This window comes from Entelurus aequoreus, linkage group LG10, assembly GCF_033978785.1.
Source record: "Entelurus aequoreus isolate RoL-2023_Sb linkage group LG10, RoL_Eaeq_v1.1, whole genome shotgun sequence".
In the NCBI taxonomy this organism is placed as follows: Eukaryota; Metazoa; Chordata; class Actinopteri; order Syngnathiformes; family Syngnathidae; genus Entelurus; species Entelurus aequoreus.
In genome coordinates, this window is record NC_084740.1 from 2918887 (window position 1) to 2939094 (window position 20208).

Below are 20208 nucleotides of genomic sequence, written 5' to 3' on the forward strand. Positions count from 1 at the left end.
AAATGATTCTGGCAAATCTAAAAAATCTGTAGAATCAAATTTAAATCTTATGTCAAAGTCTTTTGAATTTCTTTTAAAATTTATGTTCTGAAAAATCTAGAAAAAATAATGATTTGTCTTTGTTAGAAATATAGCTTGGTCCAATTTGTTATATATTCTAACAAAGTGCAGATTGGATTTTAACCTATTTAAAACATGTCATCAAAATTCTAAAATTAATCTCAATCAGGAAAAATTACTAATGATGTTCCATGAATTATTTTTTTAATTTTTTCAAAAAGATTCGAATTAGCTAGTTTTTCTCTTCTTTTTTTCGGTTGAATTTTGAATTTTAAAGAGTCGAAATTGAAGATAAACTATGTTTCAAAATTTAATTGTCATTTTTTTCGTGTTTTCTCCTCTTTTAAACCGTTCAATTAAGTGTACATATCATTAATTATTAATAATAACATAGAGTTAAAGGTAAATTGAGCAAATTAGCTATTTCTGGCAATTTATTGAAGTGTGTATCAAACTGGTAGCCCTTCGCATTAATCACTACCCAAGAAGTAGCTCTTGCTTTCAAAAAGGTTGGTGACCCCTGCTTTAAAGTCATATCCAACAATTGCCACAACGACTTTTTACTGTCAACTGAGTCGTTTTTTAATGATTTCTGCTGGTGGTGTGCCTCTGCATTTTCTCAACGCAAAAAATGTGCCTTGGCTCAAAAAATGTTGCAAAAGACTGTATTACAGTATCCAAAACAACAGAATGTCATTGGCGCTGATTGTCACAAAGCCCTTTTTGATGTGCCTTAATAATAATAATAATAATACCTGGGATTTATATAGCGCTTTTCTAAGTACCCAAAGTCGCTTTACATGTAGAACCCATCATTCATTCACATCCTGCTTATGTTGAAACACACAGCAGGTTCTCTTTTAGTGTGTTTAATTCAAGGCAGCAATGAAGGCAGTGTTGATAACGACACGGCACAACCATCAGAGGAGTACGACTATCCATCGGAGCTGTGTTCACACATACGCTGAGTTTGGGAACTCTTCACCTTGGCTGGCGTTTGCGAAAGTGTGCATTTGCGTGTGAACAAGAGGCCTAAACGCAAAGGTAAGTATACATTTATCCAGTATCTGTTGTTCGTATAAACATGGTCTCAAACCAGAGGAGAATCTTATAAGACAAAGTTCAGGAAGGGCGGGAAATGAGGTCAAAAGCAGTCCGATTGTCTTTACGTGTGTACCTTGTTTTAGTGGTGACAATATTAGATTACATTATACTATACTATATATTGATTGACAGACAAGCAGATAGATTACCTTGGACGGCAGGCAGTACCGTGCGCCGCATGGCCAGTACCAGGCCCAGAGGACAGCCCAGTAGAAAGCAGTCTGACACCTCAAAGTCAAAGCGGCCGGGATTAAAGAGCAGACTGCTGCTGCTGCTGCTGCGCACCTCCACACTGTCCTTCATCAGACTGTCAACACACATCAACACATTATATACAGCTTTATTCCATCATTTCTTCTGTGCAGCTTGTCCTATTGAAGCTGGAGCATATCAAAGATGATTTACTCAACAACCGTTACTTTTTACAGTGTTTTTGCACAGTGACATTTCTCTTATTTATAATATTTAACAGGCTGTTAATTATGCATACAGTGCATAGAAAGAAAATAGAAAGTCTTGGTGAAAAATGTCTCTGAATACATTATTTTGGCAACATTTCTGACCACGCCCTCAGACTCTCCAGCCAGACGGTGCGGCCGTAGGATCATGTTAGGTTTGTGTGCAACTTGGGGATTGGGAACAATTGCAATCATACAGAAAATACATTTATGACAGTTTAATGGAAAATATTATGCATGGAAAAATATTTTGTATGGGTTTTTGTGGAGGGGGGCGTGGCCTGCAGGCCTGCCGCAGAACTGGGTGTGCCAGGACTTGGGATGATGATCGAAACCGCTTTTCCCTGTTGTTCGATAAGAAAAGAACCGAGTCCTCAGACTTGAATCCCTTTTTGAGAACCGGTACCCGTTATCGAGACCACTATAGTAAAGAAAAAGAGTTGGTTCTTTATTCGTATCCCTGAGAACGAATCCCTTCCCAAGTACAGTAAATGCCCTGTGGAACGCAATGTTTTGCCCATTTGATTGTAGACTCTTACTGACACCCTGTGGCGATATGAAAATACTACGCGTCTGGCCACTTCCGGGTTGGCAAGTCAGTTCAGTTCATGAGACAATTGAGGAGTAGACAAGTTGTGTTAGCTCTTACAAGCCTTGGAAAAGATAAGTCTGTAAGTAAACTGTTTAACTTGTTTATGTAACTCAATATTAAGGTGGAAAAGTGATTACATTTAAAACTAAGATGTCTATTGAAAAACGATGTTTGTGCACTGTTTCAATGGACTTAAAATGGCTGCCAGTCGTGTATTTCCACCATCGAAATAGTTTCAACACTCAGAAGAATTTTTTTGATGATAGTACTGTATATTTGTGTGAAGCTAATATTTACATATTGTGTATTACATTTCAGTATGTTAATTGAATCACATAGTTTATACATTTGTCATTATGTGTATTTCAGTTTAAAAAACAATAAAGAGCCTAAATGGATTAATCTGCTTTGGAACTTTATTAGACGTCTTGGATTGTTTGTTAGCTGTCTGCCGAGCTGTATAACCTCAACACGTATAGTGAGGGCAGAACAGGCAACATGCAATTATTGCCAGGCTTCGCTCTCATGTAAGGGAAGAAGAATTGTTGATTGATGACTGTGGTGTTCCTGAGTGTCATAGTGTGTGTAGTTAGTATGTTCCAATAGCATCAGAAGTGCACTTTTTGGAGAGCTGTATTATTTTCAGTTTTGTGCCCAAGGGACTGATTTATTATTTATACACCTATAGTGATCACAGAGACAGGTTGTTTTTGTGTTACTGTATATATTTTTTTTTCTGAAAAATTCCACTTAATATACTTTGGGTAACAACAGTCAATATTTTATTTATTTATTTTTTTAGGAGGGTAACAGTCAATATTTATTTATTTATTTTATTTTATTTTTTTCTTATAAAATAAAAGTGATCTTTTGTTAAACCAAATATTGTGTTTTTTTCCATATACAACAACCTATCTGGAATCGATAAGAGAATCGATAAGGAATCGGTTCGATAAGAGGATTCGATAATGGGCTCGAACTCGATAATTTCTTATCAAACATCATCCCTAGCCGGGACCGGCCTCGAAGACAGCGACAGGTGAGTGGATGGCCCAGGTAGGCCTTGTTATCTAATCACCTGTCGCCTTTATTAGCAGCAGCCGGAATGAGACACGTTGATGGAGCTGGAGTGGGAGCCAGAGAGCGCGAGAGAGACACAAGAAGCAGACAGACATGTTGCTGGAAAGCAAAAGACTGGCACTATTATATGACAATAAAACAGTGTTATACCCTGAATCCCAGGCTCTCCTGGCAGTGTGTGGTGGTCAGCAGAACCCACTAGAGGGCAACCTCCACAGTTTTTTTTTTGGGATGTCCAAATATTTTTCAGATAAATCACTATTTGGAATTTAGATTCATTATTAGTATTCAAAGACAATCACTCACTTGCATAATCAAAATGATGTTAAGGAAATACTCCAATATTTGTATAGAAATGCAATTTTATTGCGAGGATGTCATCCAGGAGCATTTTTAAACGTTCCTGGATGACGCTGATGAGTCAATGAGGCACCCAGGGTCCATTTGTCACCCCCAAAGTTACAAAATATGGTTCCATAATAGCCATATAGCTGTCACCATCTTGAACTCTAACTTATAATGAATAATTCACCCCTATAAAATATCCTACCCTAATACCCTACTGTGCAATATTACCCTTCGAGTGCAATACATCCGACACTGATTGTTATTACTCCAGTACTCTTGTCTTGTTCTGTATATTGTACACTATTTTGTATATTGTACAGGATTGCTTATTGTTTTTATTGGATAGTAGTCTGTTTATTTCAATTCTCATTTTTTATCCTTACTACTTCTTGTGTAATTTATTTTTATCCCATATGTGTTTCCACTTCCGCACCTTAAATTGGAGGACTTAATCTTGTTATATGCAAATATAATGACAATAAAGTCCATTCTATTCTATTCAGATAAAGCTTTTAACCCAAAAATCCACATTTTGCTCTGGGAGCAAGCTAGGAAACCCAGAGAGAACCAACACAAGCGCAGAAACAAACTGAAACTTTCACTTAATTCAGACACCTTTTTTATGTGAGGAAATAATGCAAACCTGGAAGCTAATTGTAATTAGACGATTAGCACGTTGACCTTACAGTAAGGTGATTAACCCTGTAAAACCCAAATATAGAAAAACCTAAAAAAAAAAAAAAAATTGACCTTTTAGATGTTGTAGGAGGCATTTGATGCAGAAATTGAAGAGTTTAAAAAAAAAATGTTTATGTATGTTTTTAGAGAAATGTTGTAATATTGCAACATTGGGCTTTGATGTCCTTGGGCAGGACACTTCACCCTTGCCCCCGGTGCCGCTCACACCGGAGAATGAATGATGAATGAATGAGTTGTAAAAATGAATGATGGGTTCTCACTTCTCTGTGAAGCGCTTTGAGTGTCTAGAAAAGCGCTATATAAATCTAATCCATTATAAATCTAATCCATTTGATGGGAGTAGAATTTCTGTATTTGTACTCACGTTGTCTGAACAACTAAGGGTTCATTTGCAGGGTTGATTGCTTACTTAGCCCCATAACGGTATATACCATTAATAATAATCACACATCAGTTATATTTTTTCAAGTCATTTATTACAAATATAAAAAATATGAAACAAGATAAAACTCTTAAAAAACGCAAAAACAAGCCAGCTATTTGACTACCACATTCACCCAGTGTTGTATAATTGCAACAATTATATAACAAGCTCTAAATGAAATTTGATGCATCTGTTCCACAATAACTACATATGTACATGCTCTAGACCAGGGGTCACCAACGCGGTGCCCGCGGGCACCAGGTAGCCCGTAAGGACCAGATGAGTAGCCCGCTGTCCTGTTCTAAAAATAGCTCAAATAGCAGCACTTACCAGTGAGCTGCCTCTATTTTTTAAATTTTATTTATTTACTAGCAAGCTGGTCTCGCTTTGCCCGACATTTTTAATTCTAAGAGAGACAAAACTCAAATAGAATTTGAAAATCCAAGAAAATATTTTAAAAACTTGGTCTTCACTTGTTTAAATAAACTCATTATTTTTTTTACTTTGCTTCTTATAACTTTCAGAAAGACAATTTTAGAGAAAAAATACAACCTTAAAAATTATTTTAGGATTTTTAAACACATATACCTTTTTACTTATTAAATTCCTTCCTCTTCTTTACTGACAATTTAAAATCAATGTTCAAGTAAATTAATTGTTTTTATTGTAAAGAATAATAAATACATTTTAATTTAATTCTTCATTTTAGCTTCTGTTTTTTCAACGAAGAATATTTGTGAAATATTTCTTCAAACTTATTATGATTAAAATTCAAAAAAATTATTCTGGCAAATCTAGAAAATTTGTAGAATCAAATTTAAATCTTATTTCAAAGTCTTTTGAATTTCTTTTAAAATGTTTGTTCTGGAAAATCTAGAAGAAATAATGATTTGTCTTTGTTAGAAATATAGCTTGGTCCAATTTGTTAGAAGTGTAGATTGGATTTTAACCTATTTAAAACATGTCATCAAAATTCTAAAATTAATCTTAATCAGGAAAAATGACTAATGATGTTCCATAAATTCTTTTTTTAATTTTTTGAAAAAGATTTGAATTAGCTAGTTTTGCTCTTCTTTTTTTCGGTTGAATTTTGTATTTTAAAGAGTCGAAATTGAAGATAAACTATGTTCCAAAATGTAATTGTCATTTTTTTCATGTTTTCTCCTCTTTTAAACCGTTCAATTAAGTGTAAATATCATTAATTATTAATAATAACAGAGTTAAAGGTAAATTGAGCAAATTGGCTATTTCTGGCAATTTATTTAATTAAGTGTGTATCAAACTGGTAGCCCTTCGCATTAATCACTACCCAAGAAGTAGCTCTTGGTTTCAAAAAGGTTGGTTCTGATGAATCCAGTCCAATGAAACAAATAGATTTTGTTCGAAGGAAACCTTGAGAGGTTGTGTGAGCTCATGGCCAGAAGGCGCGACTTATAAACAAATGTACGATCCAATAGCCTTGTGAGACTGAACAATAGGACCCAATGACTATGGAAATGTGGGAAAAAAAAAAAAATATATATATATATATATATATATATATATATATATATATATATATATATATATATATATATATATATATATATATATATAACAGATTGTTTTTTAGGATGGTTAAAGGTAACGTTGTAATTTTACAACAAGGGGTGTTACAGGGTTAAAGGTCTGAATCTTTACTTTGACATATTCTTGTGAAGTTTGTGTGGTTTCTCTGGGCAGTGTGGCTTCCTTCCACATCCACAAAACATGCATGTTAGGTTCATTTGAGAATCGAAACTGCTTAATAGCATTCTTTCTCTGCTAGAGAAATGCAGCAATATGTGAATACGACTAGAAACCTTGCTGGAATCTTGAAGACAAGAGTCTGAGTCAGTGATACATTATTAACTTGCTCCCCATTCATCTTCTTTTCTTCTTTTGCTCATTCTGTGTCAACCATTAACTTGCCGTACTGAGTCATCCTGGACTGTCATTCAGCTTCAAGGCCACTTTTTAGTCACGACGACAACCAGGCTAGTTCTGCTTTTAAGTAGGCTAACATTAACTGTAAAGACTTTAGCCAACTGTCTGCTACCATCGTCAGATTGATACCTGGGTTTGCTTGCATTACTATTTTTACAGGTGGATTTAATTGTCATGTTAACAGTGTCTGCAATTTTAATTATTTGGTAAAAAAAAAAAAAAAGCACCTGGCGTGAGAAGGTGTGACTCTCTGCAACTGGAATCTCACTACATTTGCTGGGCTTCTTTGTGAATAGATACACAAAGATGGCAGCAGTTCTTGGCTTATCCAAATGTAGAAATGAGTAGCAGAGCTCAGATCTCGGCCACTTCTGGGCTCACAGAGGAGGAAATATTTAATGATACCACCTTAACATCTGACAACCAAACAATTACACACCTATTTAATAATACCACCTTAACATCTGACAACCAAACAATTACACACCTATTTAATGATACCACCTTAACATTTGACAACCAAACAATTACACACCTATTTAATAATACCACCTTAACATCTGACAACCAAACAATTACACACCTATTTAATAATACCACATTAACATGTAACAACACACAATTACACACCTATTTAATAATACCACCTTAACATCTGACAACCAAACAATTACACACCTATTTAATAATACCACATTAACATGTAACAACACACAATTACACAAGGCGACTTGGTAAAGAATCTGGGTATTATCTTCCACCCAACTCTCTCCTTTGAGTCACACATTAAGAGTGTTACTAAGACAACTCTCTTTCATCTCTGTAATATCACTAAAATGTGTTCCATCTTGTCCACTAGCGACGCTGAGATCATTATTCATGCGTCCGTCACGTCTCGTCTTCATTACTGTAACATATTATTTTCATGTCTGCCTATGTCTAGCATTAAAATGTTACACTTGCTACAAAATGCGGCTGCTAGACTTTTGACAGGAACAATACATTTTGATCATATTACGCCTATACTGTATATACCTACGTATATACATATACACCTATATATATATACATACCTATAGTGTCTCACCTGCACTTAAGATGTGACTTTAAGGTTTTACTACTTAGGTATAAACTACTAAAGGGTCTATCTTGCTGATTGTATTGTACCATATGTCCCGGCAACAAATCTGCCTTCAAAGAACTCCGGCTTATTAGTGATTCCCAGAGCCCAAAAAAAGTCTGCGGGCTATAGAGCGTTTTCTATTGGGGCTCCTGTACTCTGGAATGTTCTAGCAGTAACAGTTAGAGATGCTACTTCAGTAGAAGCATTTAAGTCCCATCTTAAAACTCATTTGTATACTCTAGCCTATAAATAGACTTCCTTTTTAGACCAGTTGATCTGCCGTCTCTTTACTGCTCTGCCCCCCTCTCCTTCGTGGTGGGGGGGGGGGGGGGGGTGACCACCAAAGTGGGGACCCAGGGTGGACCAAGCATCTGTGCATCAGTTGGGGACATCTCTGTGCTGCTGACCTGTCTCCACTCAAGATGATCTCCTGCTGGACCCACTATGGACTGGACTCTCACTATTATGTTAGATCCACTATGGACTGGACTCTCACACTATTATGTTAGATCCATTATGGACTGGACTCTCACACTATTATGTTAGATCCACTATGGACTGGACTCTCACTATTATGTTAGATCCACTATGGACTGGACTCTCACTATTATGTTAGATCCACTATGGACTGGACTCTCACTATTATGTTAGATCCATTATGGACTGGACTCTCACTATTATGTTAGATCCACTATGGACTGGACTCTCACACTATTATGTTAGATCCATTATGGACTGGACTCTCACACTATTATGTTAGATCCACTATGGACTGGACTCTCACTATTATGTTAGATCCATTATGGACTGGACTCTCACTATTATGTTAGATCCACTATGGACTGGACTCTCACTATTATGTTAGATCCATTATGGACTGGACTCTCACACTATTATGTTAGATCCACTATGGACTGGACTCTCACACTATTATGTTAGATCCACTATGGACTGGACTCTCACTATTATGTTAGATCCATTATGGACTGGACTCTCACTATTATGTTAGATCCACTATGGACTGGACTCTCACACTATTATGTTAGATCCATTATGGACTGGACTCTCACACTATTATGTTAGATCCACTATGGACTGGACTCTCACTATTATGTTAGATCCATTATGGACTGGACTCTCACTATTATGTTAGATCTACTATGGACTGGACTCACACTATTATGTTAGATCCATTATGGACTGGACTCTCACACTATTATGTTAGATCCATTATGGACTGGACTCTCACACTATTATGTTAGATCCACTATGGACTGGACTCTCACTATTATGTTAGATCCACTATGGACTGGACTCTCACACTATTATGTTAGATCCACTATGGACTGGACTCTCACTATTATGTTAGATCCACTATGGACTGGACTCTCACACTATTATGTTAGATCCACTATGGACTGGACTCTCACACTATTATGTTAGATCCACTAGGGACTAGACTCTCACACTATTAGCTAGATCCACTATGGACTGGACTCTCACACTATTATGTTAGATCCACTATGGACTGGACTCTCACTATTATGTTAGATCCACTATGGACTGGACTCACACTATTATGTTAGATCCATTATGGACTGGACTCTCACACTATTATGTTAGATCCACTATGGACTGAACTCTCACACTATTATGTTAGATCCACTATGGACTGGACTCTCACTATTATGTTAGATCCACTATGGACTGGACTCTCACTATTATGTTAGATCCACTATGGACTGGACTCTCACACTATTATGTTAGATCCACTATGGACTGGACTCTCACTATTATGTTAGATCCACTGTGGACTGGACTCTCTCACTATTATGTTAGATCCAATATGGACTGGACTCTCACACTATTATGTTAGATCCACTATGGACTGGACTCTCACTATTATGTTAGATCCACTATGGACTGGACTCTCACTATTATGTTAGATCCACTATGGACTGGACTCTCACACTATTATGTTAGATCCACTATGGACTGGACTCTCACACTATTATGTTAGATCCACTATGGACTGGACTCTCACACTATTATGTTAGATCCACTATGGACTGGACTCTCACTATTATGTTAGATCCACTATGGACTGGACTCTCACACTATTATGTTAGATCCACTATGGACTGGACTCTCACTATTATGTTAGATCCACTATGGACTGGACTCTCTCACTATTATGTTAGATCCACTATGGACTGGACTCTCACTTTTATGTTGGATCCACGTCGCGGTTTACCTGACACATGAAACATAACCAGTTAAGTGTGGTATTCACTTTAGCCAGCAGACAGCAACAGAGTGTTGAATATCTTCAAATGTGTTTTGTGGCAATTCAGACTTTTTCCAAAGCAGCAGTTGCTATGCAGAGTGACGCTTTCCATCATTTTCAGCAGACTGCAGTGGAAAATGATTAACCCTCCAGCTTGTTCTCATGCCAGATCCACCCAGGAATGGCGCCATATAAATCCCTTTTTATTTCAAATGAAATGTTCTGTATTAATTGCACGCGTTTTGACGATGACAAAGTTAACCACGTGAAATTGCTTAAGAAATAATCAAACTACAACAAAATAGAATAGTGACTTCCTACCTGTTTTCCTTTGTGTTCTAAGCACTTATACCTGCTGCTGATGCAGAAAGTATTTATTGACTAAAATTGACGTGCCAACCTGACAATAGACAGCTCCTAAATGTGCATACTACACATAATACTCTCTGATCCACTCAAACTTCTTACAATTTCCAAAAAAGTCACTCATCAATTGTACTTTTCCTATTACTGATTACATTTGTTAAGTTATTAAATGACCCTTTTTGGGAAAGTAACTAGAAAATATAATGATTTATTTGCAAATGTAAGCGGAGCATCACCTGGAAAAGAAGACGTGCTGGCCAGTAGACGACGTATCGCCATCGTACGAGTCGCTCTGCTTGCGGCTGAGAGGTGGCGCCCCCTGGCTGCGGCCTTCATTGGGGGCGGAGATATCGATGTTGCTCTTGCTCAGCCTCTTGCTGGTGCTCAGACCCGGGCTGGACTCCCCCAGCAGACCGGAGTTTTCCTAAGAGTAAAACGATTAGACCTAAACAAGTCTTTGGCACAGCCATGTTGTTATGGACTTTCCAAAGACCCAAAGAGGTACTGCACTTTTTGGGGAATTCTGCTATTGCATTTTTTTAAACATGGAATATTTAATACATTTGATAGGCAAAATAACAATAAAAAAAGTGCAGATCCCCTTCAAGGTGCAAATGAGTAATCATTCAATCTGAGCTCTCACCTTCAGACTTTCAGTGCTGTTGTTCCTGCTGCTGGGGGTGTTGTTGTTGTTGTTGTTCTTAGGGCTGCCAGGCCTCTGCTGGCTGCTGAAGCACAGAGCATCAAAACACAAGACGCCTCCAACACAGTCGCCCATCAGGCACACCTGCAGATATTGGAAAGACTTAGAAGGTATGGAAGTCATTCTGCAGTGTTGCAGAGGAAGAGTAGCTGTCATGTTAGCCGCTGTGTTGTTGCGTAATGCTCGGGAAAACAGCAAAGTTCGTGTGAAGAATTGTGAGTGAATGTTCCAATACTGAAGTTCGACTTCAAAATGACTAATTGCGGAATATTTTCAAGTTGGAACGCTTTGAATCGGATAAAAATGTGGGCGTTGTGGAACTTTGAAAAACGTCCCATTCTTTTCAATGGGAATTTCATGGAAATTTGGGAATTTCGGGAAAAGCGGGAATTTTTTTGGAAAATGCTAAATATTTTTGAATGTTTTGAATGAGTTGGAATTTTTCAAAAGGGTCGAGAAATGTTGCAGTAGTAACATTTTTAATTGAGAAATAGTATAACAAAATTCCTGGAATTTTGGGAAAACCGGGGAATTTTTCCAGTTCAAAAAGGAAATTTGTTTTTTTTTTGTGATTAATAGGAATGTTTGGAGAGTGGAACGGTTGAAGTGGGTTGAAAAATGTCCCATTCTTTTCAATGGGAATTTCATGGAAATTTGGGAATTTCGGGAAAAGCGGGAATATTTTTGGAAAATGCCAAATATTTTGAATGTTCTGAGTGAGTTGCTGTTGGAATTTTTCAAATGGGTCGAGAAATGTTGAAGTAGTAACATTTTTAATTGAGAAATAGTATAACGGAATTCCTGGAATTTTGGGAAAACCGGGAATTTTTCCAGTTCAAAAAGCAAATTCGTTTTTTGTCCTGATTAATAGGAATGTTTGAACAGTGGAACGGTTGAAGTGGGTTGAAAAACGTGGAAGGAGTAGTCGACAAAAAAAAGGGTGAAAAAAAAGGATTTGAAAAAACAGGAATTCAGGAAATTCCAGAATTTTTTTTTTTACTTGAAAAAATTATAGTTTGAATATCCAGGATGAGTGGAATGTGTTGAAGGTGGAATGGTTTGAATCGGTTGAAAAATGTGGAAATGGTGAAAGTTAGAAAAATGGCCAATTCATTTTGAATGACAAAAATGTCCCAAAAAACCTGGAATTCTGGGAAATCTGGGAATTTTTTGAATTTTTCAAGGGACAGCCCGCGATTCCCGACTAGGCTGAACAGTTTGAAGTTGGAACGCTTTGAATCGGATGAAAAATGTGGGCGGTGTGGAACTTTGAAAAACGTCCCATTCTTTTCAATGGGAATTTCATGAGAATTTGGGAATTTTGGGAAAAGCAGAATTTTTTTTAAAAATGCTTAATATTTTGAATGTTCTGAATGAGTTGGTGTTGGAATTTTTCAAATGGGTCGAGAAATGTTGAAGTAGTAACATTTGTAATGTAAAAAATAGTATAATGGAATTCCTGGAATTTTGGTAAAACTGGGAATTTTTCCAGTTCAAAAAGCAAATTCATTTTTTGTACCGATTAAGAGGAATTTTTTGACAGTAGAATGGTTGAAGTGGGTTGAAAAATGTGTAAGGAGTAGTCGACAGAAAAAAAGATGTAAAAAGGGTTTGGAAAAAACGGGAATTCTGGAAATTCCTGGAACTTTTTGGAACTTGCAAAAATGATAGTTTGAATGTCCAGGATAAGTGAAATATGTCGAAGGTGGAATTGTTTGAATCGGTTGAAAAATGTGGAAACGGTGACAGTTAGAAAAATGGCCAATTCATTTTGAATGAGAAAAATGTCCCGGAAAACCTGGAATTCTGGGAAATCTGGGAATTTTTGGAATCTGTCAAGGAAAAGCCCGCGATACCCCACTAGGTTGAACAGTTTGAAGTTGGAACGGTTTAAATCTGATGAAAAATGTGGGCGTTGTGGAACTTTGAAAAACATCCCATTCTTTTCAATGTGAATTTCATGGAAATCTGGGAATTTTGGGAAAAGCGGGAATTTTTTGGGAAAATGCTAAATATTTTTGAATGTTCTAAATGAGTTGGTGTTGGAATTTTTCAAATGGGTCGAGAAATGTTGCAGTAGTACCATTTTTAATTGAGAAATAGTATAAAGGAATTCCTGGAATTTTGGGAAAACCGGGAATTTTTCCAGTTCAAAAAGCAAATTAGTTTTTTGTCCTGATTAATAGGAATGTTTGGACATTGGAAGGATTAAAGTGGGTTGAAAAATGTCCCATTGTTTTCAATGGTAATTTCATGGAAATTTGGGAATTTCGGGAAAAGCGGGAATTTTTTTGTAAATATTTTGAATGTTGTAAATGAGTTTAAATGGTTGGTGTTAACATTTTTCAAATGGGTCGAGAAATAGTATAACGGAATTCCTGGAACTTTGGGAAAACCGGAAATGTTTCCAGTTCAAAAAGAAAATGTGTTTTTTGTCCTGATTAATAGGAATGTTTGGACAGTAGAACGGTTGAAGTGGGTTGAACAGTGTGGAAGGAGTAGTCAGCAGAAAAAAGGGTGAAAAAAGGGTTTGAAAAAAACGGAATTCTGGAAATTCCTGGAATTTTTTTTAACTTGCAAAAATTATAGTTTGGATTTCCAAATATGTTGAAGGTGGAATGGTTTGAATCGGTTGAAAAATGTGGAAATGGTGAAAGTTAGAAAAATGGCCAATTCATTTTGAATGAGAAAAATGTCCCGGAAAACCTGGAATTCTGGGAAATCTGGGAATTTTTGCAATTTTTCAAGTGAAACCCTGCGATTCCCGACTAGGCTGAACACTTTGAAGTTGGAACGCTTTGAATCGGATTAAAAATGTGGAAGGAGCATTGACACAAAAAGCTCTCTAATGACGGGTGTGTTGTGGTTTAAGAGAACAGATTTACCAAATAAAAGTCTATATTTGTGACTATGACAAGTTCAACGTTGTGGAAATTGCCTCTCTGCCCGTGTCAAGTAAATACTGCAGAGTTCACAGCTGAGGTTGCCGACTCAGACAAAAAATAAGTGACACCTTGCAGGTCTAATTTCTTTTGGCCTTTTGTATGAGAGGAAAAGTAAACTCCACAAAGGTTGGATGGAGGACACTGAACTCTTCTTGTTCCTCCAAGATGTTTCACAGTTGCATCGCTTCAAACTTTGTGGATGATATGATCGGTTGGTAGAGCGGCCGTGCCAGCAACTTGAGGGTTCCAGGTTCGATCCCCGCTTCCGCCATCCTAGTCACTGCCGTTGTGTCCTTGGGCAAGACACTTGACCCACCTGCTCCCAGTGCCACCCACACTGCTTTAAATGGAACTTACATGTTGTATGTAAAGGCGCTTTGAGTCACTAGAGAAAAGCGCTATATAAATATAATTCACTTCACTTATATGCAGAATTGAACTAGATGCTCATGTTTTGGAGTAATACAAATACTTGGTGAACAAATTCTTCATTAATACATTTTTTGTGCAAAATAATTTAAATGAACTGACTAAATTACATATTGTCATGTCTGTGTGATCATGTTTGGTTTTAGTCATGTTCGGTTTTGTTTTTGGACTCTTTGTGCACTCTTGTTTGTTTTGTCACCATAGCAACACATCAGTTTCACCTGTCATGTCACGCACCTGTCTCACGCTTTGCACTGGCACACCTGTCACTGATCATGTCACTGCTATTTAAGCCTGTCTGTTTCAGTTCTGGTGACATTATCCTATCATACCATGCTACTTCTGATATCCTTTTTACCTCTGCTACCTTTAATTCGAAGCCATAGTTCCATGCCATAGTTTTCATGCTGTTCCATGCCAAGTAAGTTTTTGTTTATTGTTCATAGTTTCTGCCTTTGTGCAAGTTTTGTTTCATTAGTCAAGTTTTTTCTCCGCCATTGTGCGCGCCTTTTGTTTGCTTCCTTTTTTGAAGTCTGTTAGTGTTTAAAATAAAATATGTACTTACATTCACGCCTTGCCCGCGCCAACTTTCCTTTGCATTCCGGGAAAACACAACACCCCAAGGTCCACATTTTGACACATATTTTCCATCTTAAATATAAATATTTCCTGCTGAACAGAATAAAATGAACATCTTTCTTTAACAGAAGTTTGTCCGGCTTAATTTAACACAGAATAAAGTCAGTGTGCAGTTTTATGACAGAGCAGGTCTTCAATTTCCATCACTGTGAGAAATATATTTGATTAAAAAAAAGATGACTGAATTTAAACTGAGCTTCATTCATGAATCTCTCCACTCAAACCGTGTTGTTGTTGTCTCTTTGCTATTTTGTGTTAACTTGTCATTAAATAAAATCATAATGTCAGAAGTGAACACTTCTAAAAATATTAAGAGTTGGAGCAAATATTATTGGAGCCTTTAAACTGTTACTGTATGTGTTAGACTCCCGTAGTGTCCCAGTCATAAAGCTGTGCACGTACAGTATGTACAGTATATGTTCAACAACTTGGATACACAACTAGTGTTTGACAACAAGACATATTGGAATAACAACAAGTTCAATTGCACTTCAAGGGGAACTGCTCTTTTTTTTGCTGTTTTGCCAATCATTCACAATCCTTATACTTTGTATGAGGATTTGTATACTTTGTAATATACGGTGAGTACAGTGTGAATAATGGGGGTAATTTGTTGCACCCATAAATCCCGCAAAAAACATTCAAAAACCTTTAACAACACTCCATTTACATGTCATGACCTGAATATTAACCAAATATTAACAATACTGGAACTATAAGTGCTAACATAGAGGAACTGCAATGATCCGGGGACACACCCAGTCAGGTCCGCCGTGGGCTGGAAGTTTGTTTTTTTTTAAATTTGGGTTTCGTTTTTGACATCGGCGCAGGTAAAAAATAACACTATAACTAATCAAAACAAAGGCAGGTTGACTAAGACGATAACACAATTAACTGGCATGTTAGTTATCGTATAAAAACGAGACAAAAATCTTGACAAACTAAATCTAATTATATTTAATTTTGTCTTGTCGATGGGTGGGACAAGTTCAGAATTTACCCATCACAGCTCTTTAACGGTGTAACTAGGAAAGAGGGTCGGGGGTTAGTTACGAAGGAGAGTCGATCAGATGGTTTTCTTTGTGAGATGCCAAAAGTGGAAAGGACACATTTCATTTTTACTGCTATGATGTCACCAATAGGCGAGCAGAGGTGGGTAAAGTAAATTGTACTCAAGTGAGCGTACCGTTACTTTAGAGCAGGAGTCACCAACCTTTTTGAAAGCAAGAGCTACTTCTTAGGTACTGATTAATGCGAAGGGCTACCAGTTTGATACACGCTTAAAAAAATTGCCAGAAATAGCCAATTTGCTCAATTTACCTTTAACTCTATGTTATTATTAATAATTAATGATATTTACACTTAATTGAACAGTTTAAAAGAGGAGAAAACACGAAAAAAATGACAATTACATTTTGAAACATAGTTTATCTTCAATTTCGACTCTTTAAAATTCAAAATTCAACCGAAAAAAAGAAGAGAAAAACTAGCTAATTCGAATCTTTTTGAAAAAATTCAAAAAATAATTTATGGAACATCATTAGTAATTTATCCTGATTAAGAATAATTTTAGAATTTTGATGACATGTGGTTAAAATCCAATCTACACTTTGTTAGAATATATAACAAATTGGACCAAGCTAGACAAATCATTATTTCTTCTAGATTTTCCAGAACAAAAATTTTAAAAGAAATTCAAAAGACTTTGAAATAAGATTTAAATTTGATTCTACAGATTTTCTAGATTTGCCAGAATAATTTTTTTGAATTTTATTCATAATAAGTTTGAAGAAATATTTCACAAATATTCTTTGTCGAAAAAACAGAAGCTAAAATTAAAATGTATTTATTATTCTTTACAATAAAATAAAAAAAATTACTTGAACATTGATTTAAATTGTCAGGAAAGAAGAGGAAGGAATTTAAAAGGTAAAAAGGTATATGTGTTTAAAAATCCTAAAATCATTTTTAAGGTTGTATTTTTTCTCTAAAATTGTCTGTCTGTAAGTTATAAGAAGCAAAGTAAAAAAAAAAAAAAAATTTATTTAGACAAGTAAAGACCAAGTCTTTAAAATATTTTCTTGTATTTTCAAATTCTATTTGAGTTTTGTCTCTTTTAGAATTAAAAATGTCGGGCAAAGTGAGACCAGCTTGCTAGAAAATAAATACAATTTAAAAAATAGAGGCAGCTCACTGGTAAGTGCTGCTATTTGAGCTATTTTTAGAACAGGCCAGCGGGCTACTAATCTGGTCCTTACGGGCTACCTGGTGCCCGCGGGCACTGCGTTGGTGAACCCTGCTTTAGAGTAACATGACTCAAGTGAATGTCAAAAGTTGTCATCAAAATAATTACTAGTGAGAGTAAAATAAGTATTCCGTGCAAAAAAACTACTTAAGTATTGAGCAACTTGTGAGTAACTTCTGATTGATTTAGTAGGGTTTTTTTTAATGGTTCTTGAACTACAATTGTGTGTGTGTGTGTGTGTGTGTGTGTGTGTGTGTGTGCGTGCGTGCGTGCGTGCGTGCGTGCGTGCGTGCGTGCGTGCGTGCGTGCGTGCGTGTGTGTTCAACACGTTTTCTCGAGTTGTAAGTAGAATTCCTGTAAGCTGAAATGTGAAGATGTCTACTGACACACATGACAGCACATTATTTAATGTTCTTTTTACTAGTTTAAAAGTAATCATTGAAGATTTTTTTTTGCTGCCTTGTCTGACGTGATGACACTTTTTACAGTCAGTACTTTTGTATGCTCTAAATTAGTCTGATTTGTCAAATAATTCAGCCTTCCCGGTAAGGTCTATTCAGGTGTACTGGAGAGGAGGCTACACCGGATAGTCGAACCTCGGATTCAGGAGGAACAGTGTGGTTTTTGTCCTAAAAGGTAACTGTGGACCAGCTCTTTAGTCTCGGCAGGGTCCTTGAGGGTGCATGGGAGTTTGCCCAACCAGTCTACATGTGCTTTGTGGACTTGGAGAAGGCATTTAACCGTGTACTCCGGGAAGTCCTGTGGGGAGTGCTCAGAGAGTATGGGGTATCGGACTGTCTGATTGTGGCGGTCCGCTCCCTGTACGATCAGTGTCAGAGCTTGGTCCACATTGCTGGTGGTAAGTCGGACCCGTTTCCAGCGAGGGTTGGACTCCGCCAAGGCTGCCCTTTGTCACCGATTCTGTTCATAACTTTTATGGACAGAATTTCTAGGTGCAGTCAAGGCGTTGAGGGGATCCGGTTTGGTGGCTGCAGGATTAGGTGTCAGCTTTTTGCAGGTGATGTGGTCCTGATGGCTTCATCTGGCCAGGTTCTTCAGCTCTCACTGGATCGGTTCAAAGCCGAGTGTGAAGTGACTGGGATGGTAATCAGCACCTCCAAATCTGAGTCCATGGTTCTCGCCCTTAAAAGGATGGAGTGCCATCTCCGGGTTGGGGAGGAGATCTTGCCCCAAGTGCAGGAGTTCAAGTACCTAGGAGTCTTGTTCACGAGTGAGGGAAGAGTGGATGGTGAGATCGACAGGCGGATTGGTGCTGCGTCTTCAGTAATAGTAAAGGACGCTGTATCGATCCGTTGTGGTGAAGAAGGAGCTGAGCCGGAAGGCAAAGCTCTCAATTTACCGGTCGATCTACGTTCCCATCCTCACCTATGGTCATGAGCTTTGGGTTATGACCGAAAGGACAAGATCACGGGTACAAGCGGCCGAAATGAGTTTCCTCCGCCGGGTGGTGGGTCTCTCCTTTAGAGATAGGGTGAGAAGCTCTGTCATCCGGGAGGAGCTCAAAGTAAAGCCGCTGCTCCTCCACATGGAGAGGAGCCAGATGAGGTGGTTCGGGCATTTGGTCAGGATGCCACCCGAACGCCTCCCTAGGGAGGTGTTTCGGGCACGTCCGACCGGTAGGAGGCCACGGGGAAGACCCAGGACACGTTGGGAAGACTATGTCTCCCGACTGGCCTGGGAACGCCTTGGGATCCCCCGGAAGGAACTGGACCAAGTGGCTGGGGAGAGGAAAGTCTGGGCTTCCCTGCTTAGGCTGCTGCCTAAGCAGGAAGAAGATGGATGGATGGATGGAATTCAGTTTCTTCTATGTTCACAGCGAGATGTGAAGTTGTAGTTTCCATGCTCGTATCTCCAATGTGACTGATGAACATACGCAGTGTGCTTCTCATGCACTAGGGGGTGATTGTGGTCATAGCATTTCTAGATGTAACTACAGTAGAAGAAGATAATGCTACATGTTAATAAGCTAGCGGTAGTAACTTTAAAGCTAAGGATCTAACAGATAAGTACAACTTTCCACTGCTTTTTGATGTTGTTGGTAACGTTTTAACGTGTTTAACTTTGATGACCTGCCAAAAATGGATTCCCGACACGGGATTGCACTTTGCTTGTTAAAGCTGCACTGTCCACAACTGATTACAAGCTGTAAAACATGATATTCCTGGTTATTCTAGTTTGAAATGATTTAAGCCTTTATTTTGTCTGGAAAATGAAAGAGTTGTCCATTTCTATATTAATGAGATAGTAGGACTGTTACTCATCCGATGATGATGTGCTAAAACCTCTTTCTTGTTTAGAAGCTACATACAATATTAACTGTTCTTTGTCCATACACAGAATACATATAGATAACATGTTTGGATGTATTCTTGGTTGCCAAAAAGTGATTCAAAGTAATAGTTTGATATTGACACCTCTCATCTATGCATAAATTACTAGATTACTTAGTCCACTGAATTTACTGTAAATGTAGCTGACTCAATTGTTGTGTGGTCCCCTCCGATGTTTCTCATTGTAATCCCATTGGGTTGAGTTTTTCCTTGCCTTGATGTGGGATCTGAGCCCAGGATGTCGTTGTGGCTTGTGCAGCCCTTTGAGACACTCGTGATCAAGGGCTATGGAAGTCAACTTTGATTGATTGATTGAATAAAACTGTCAGGACTTGTCTCCCCCAGGCCTGGCTTTATTTTGTATAGTTCTATATTTATTTTCTTTCAAAG

General features: G+C 37.5%; 1 protein-coding gene across 6 annotated transcripts in view; it reads right to left on the reverse strand.

Moving 5' to 3' along the window:
• The window catches only part of pitpnm3 (PITPNM family member 3), a 203059-nt gene that overhangs the window by 59930 nt on the left and 122921 nt on the right, over window positions 1–20208 (reverse strand). For all 6 annotated transcript variants that reach the window (XR_009827403.1, XM_062059834.1, XM_062059832.1 and 3 more), the window contains 3 exons: window positions 11150–11293; window positions 10743–10930; window positions 1314–1471 (listed from right to left, as the gene is read on the reverse strand). Coding sequence is in view for 5 of the 6 variants with exons in the window: in XM_062059834.1 (XP_061915818.1) it covers window positions 1314–1471; window positions 10743–10930; window positions 11150–11293 (490 nt within the window). In the remaining variant the exon portion in view is untranslated. The remainder of the gene's footprint in view (window positions 1–1313; window positions 1472–10742; window positions 10931–11149; window positions 11294–20208) is intronic.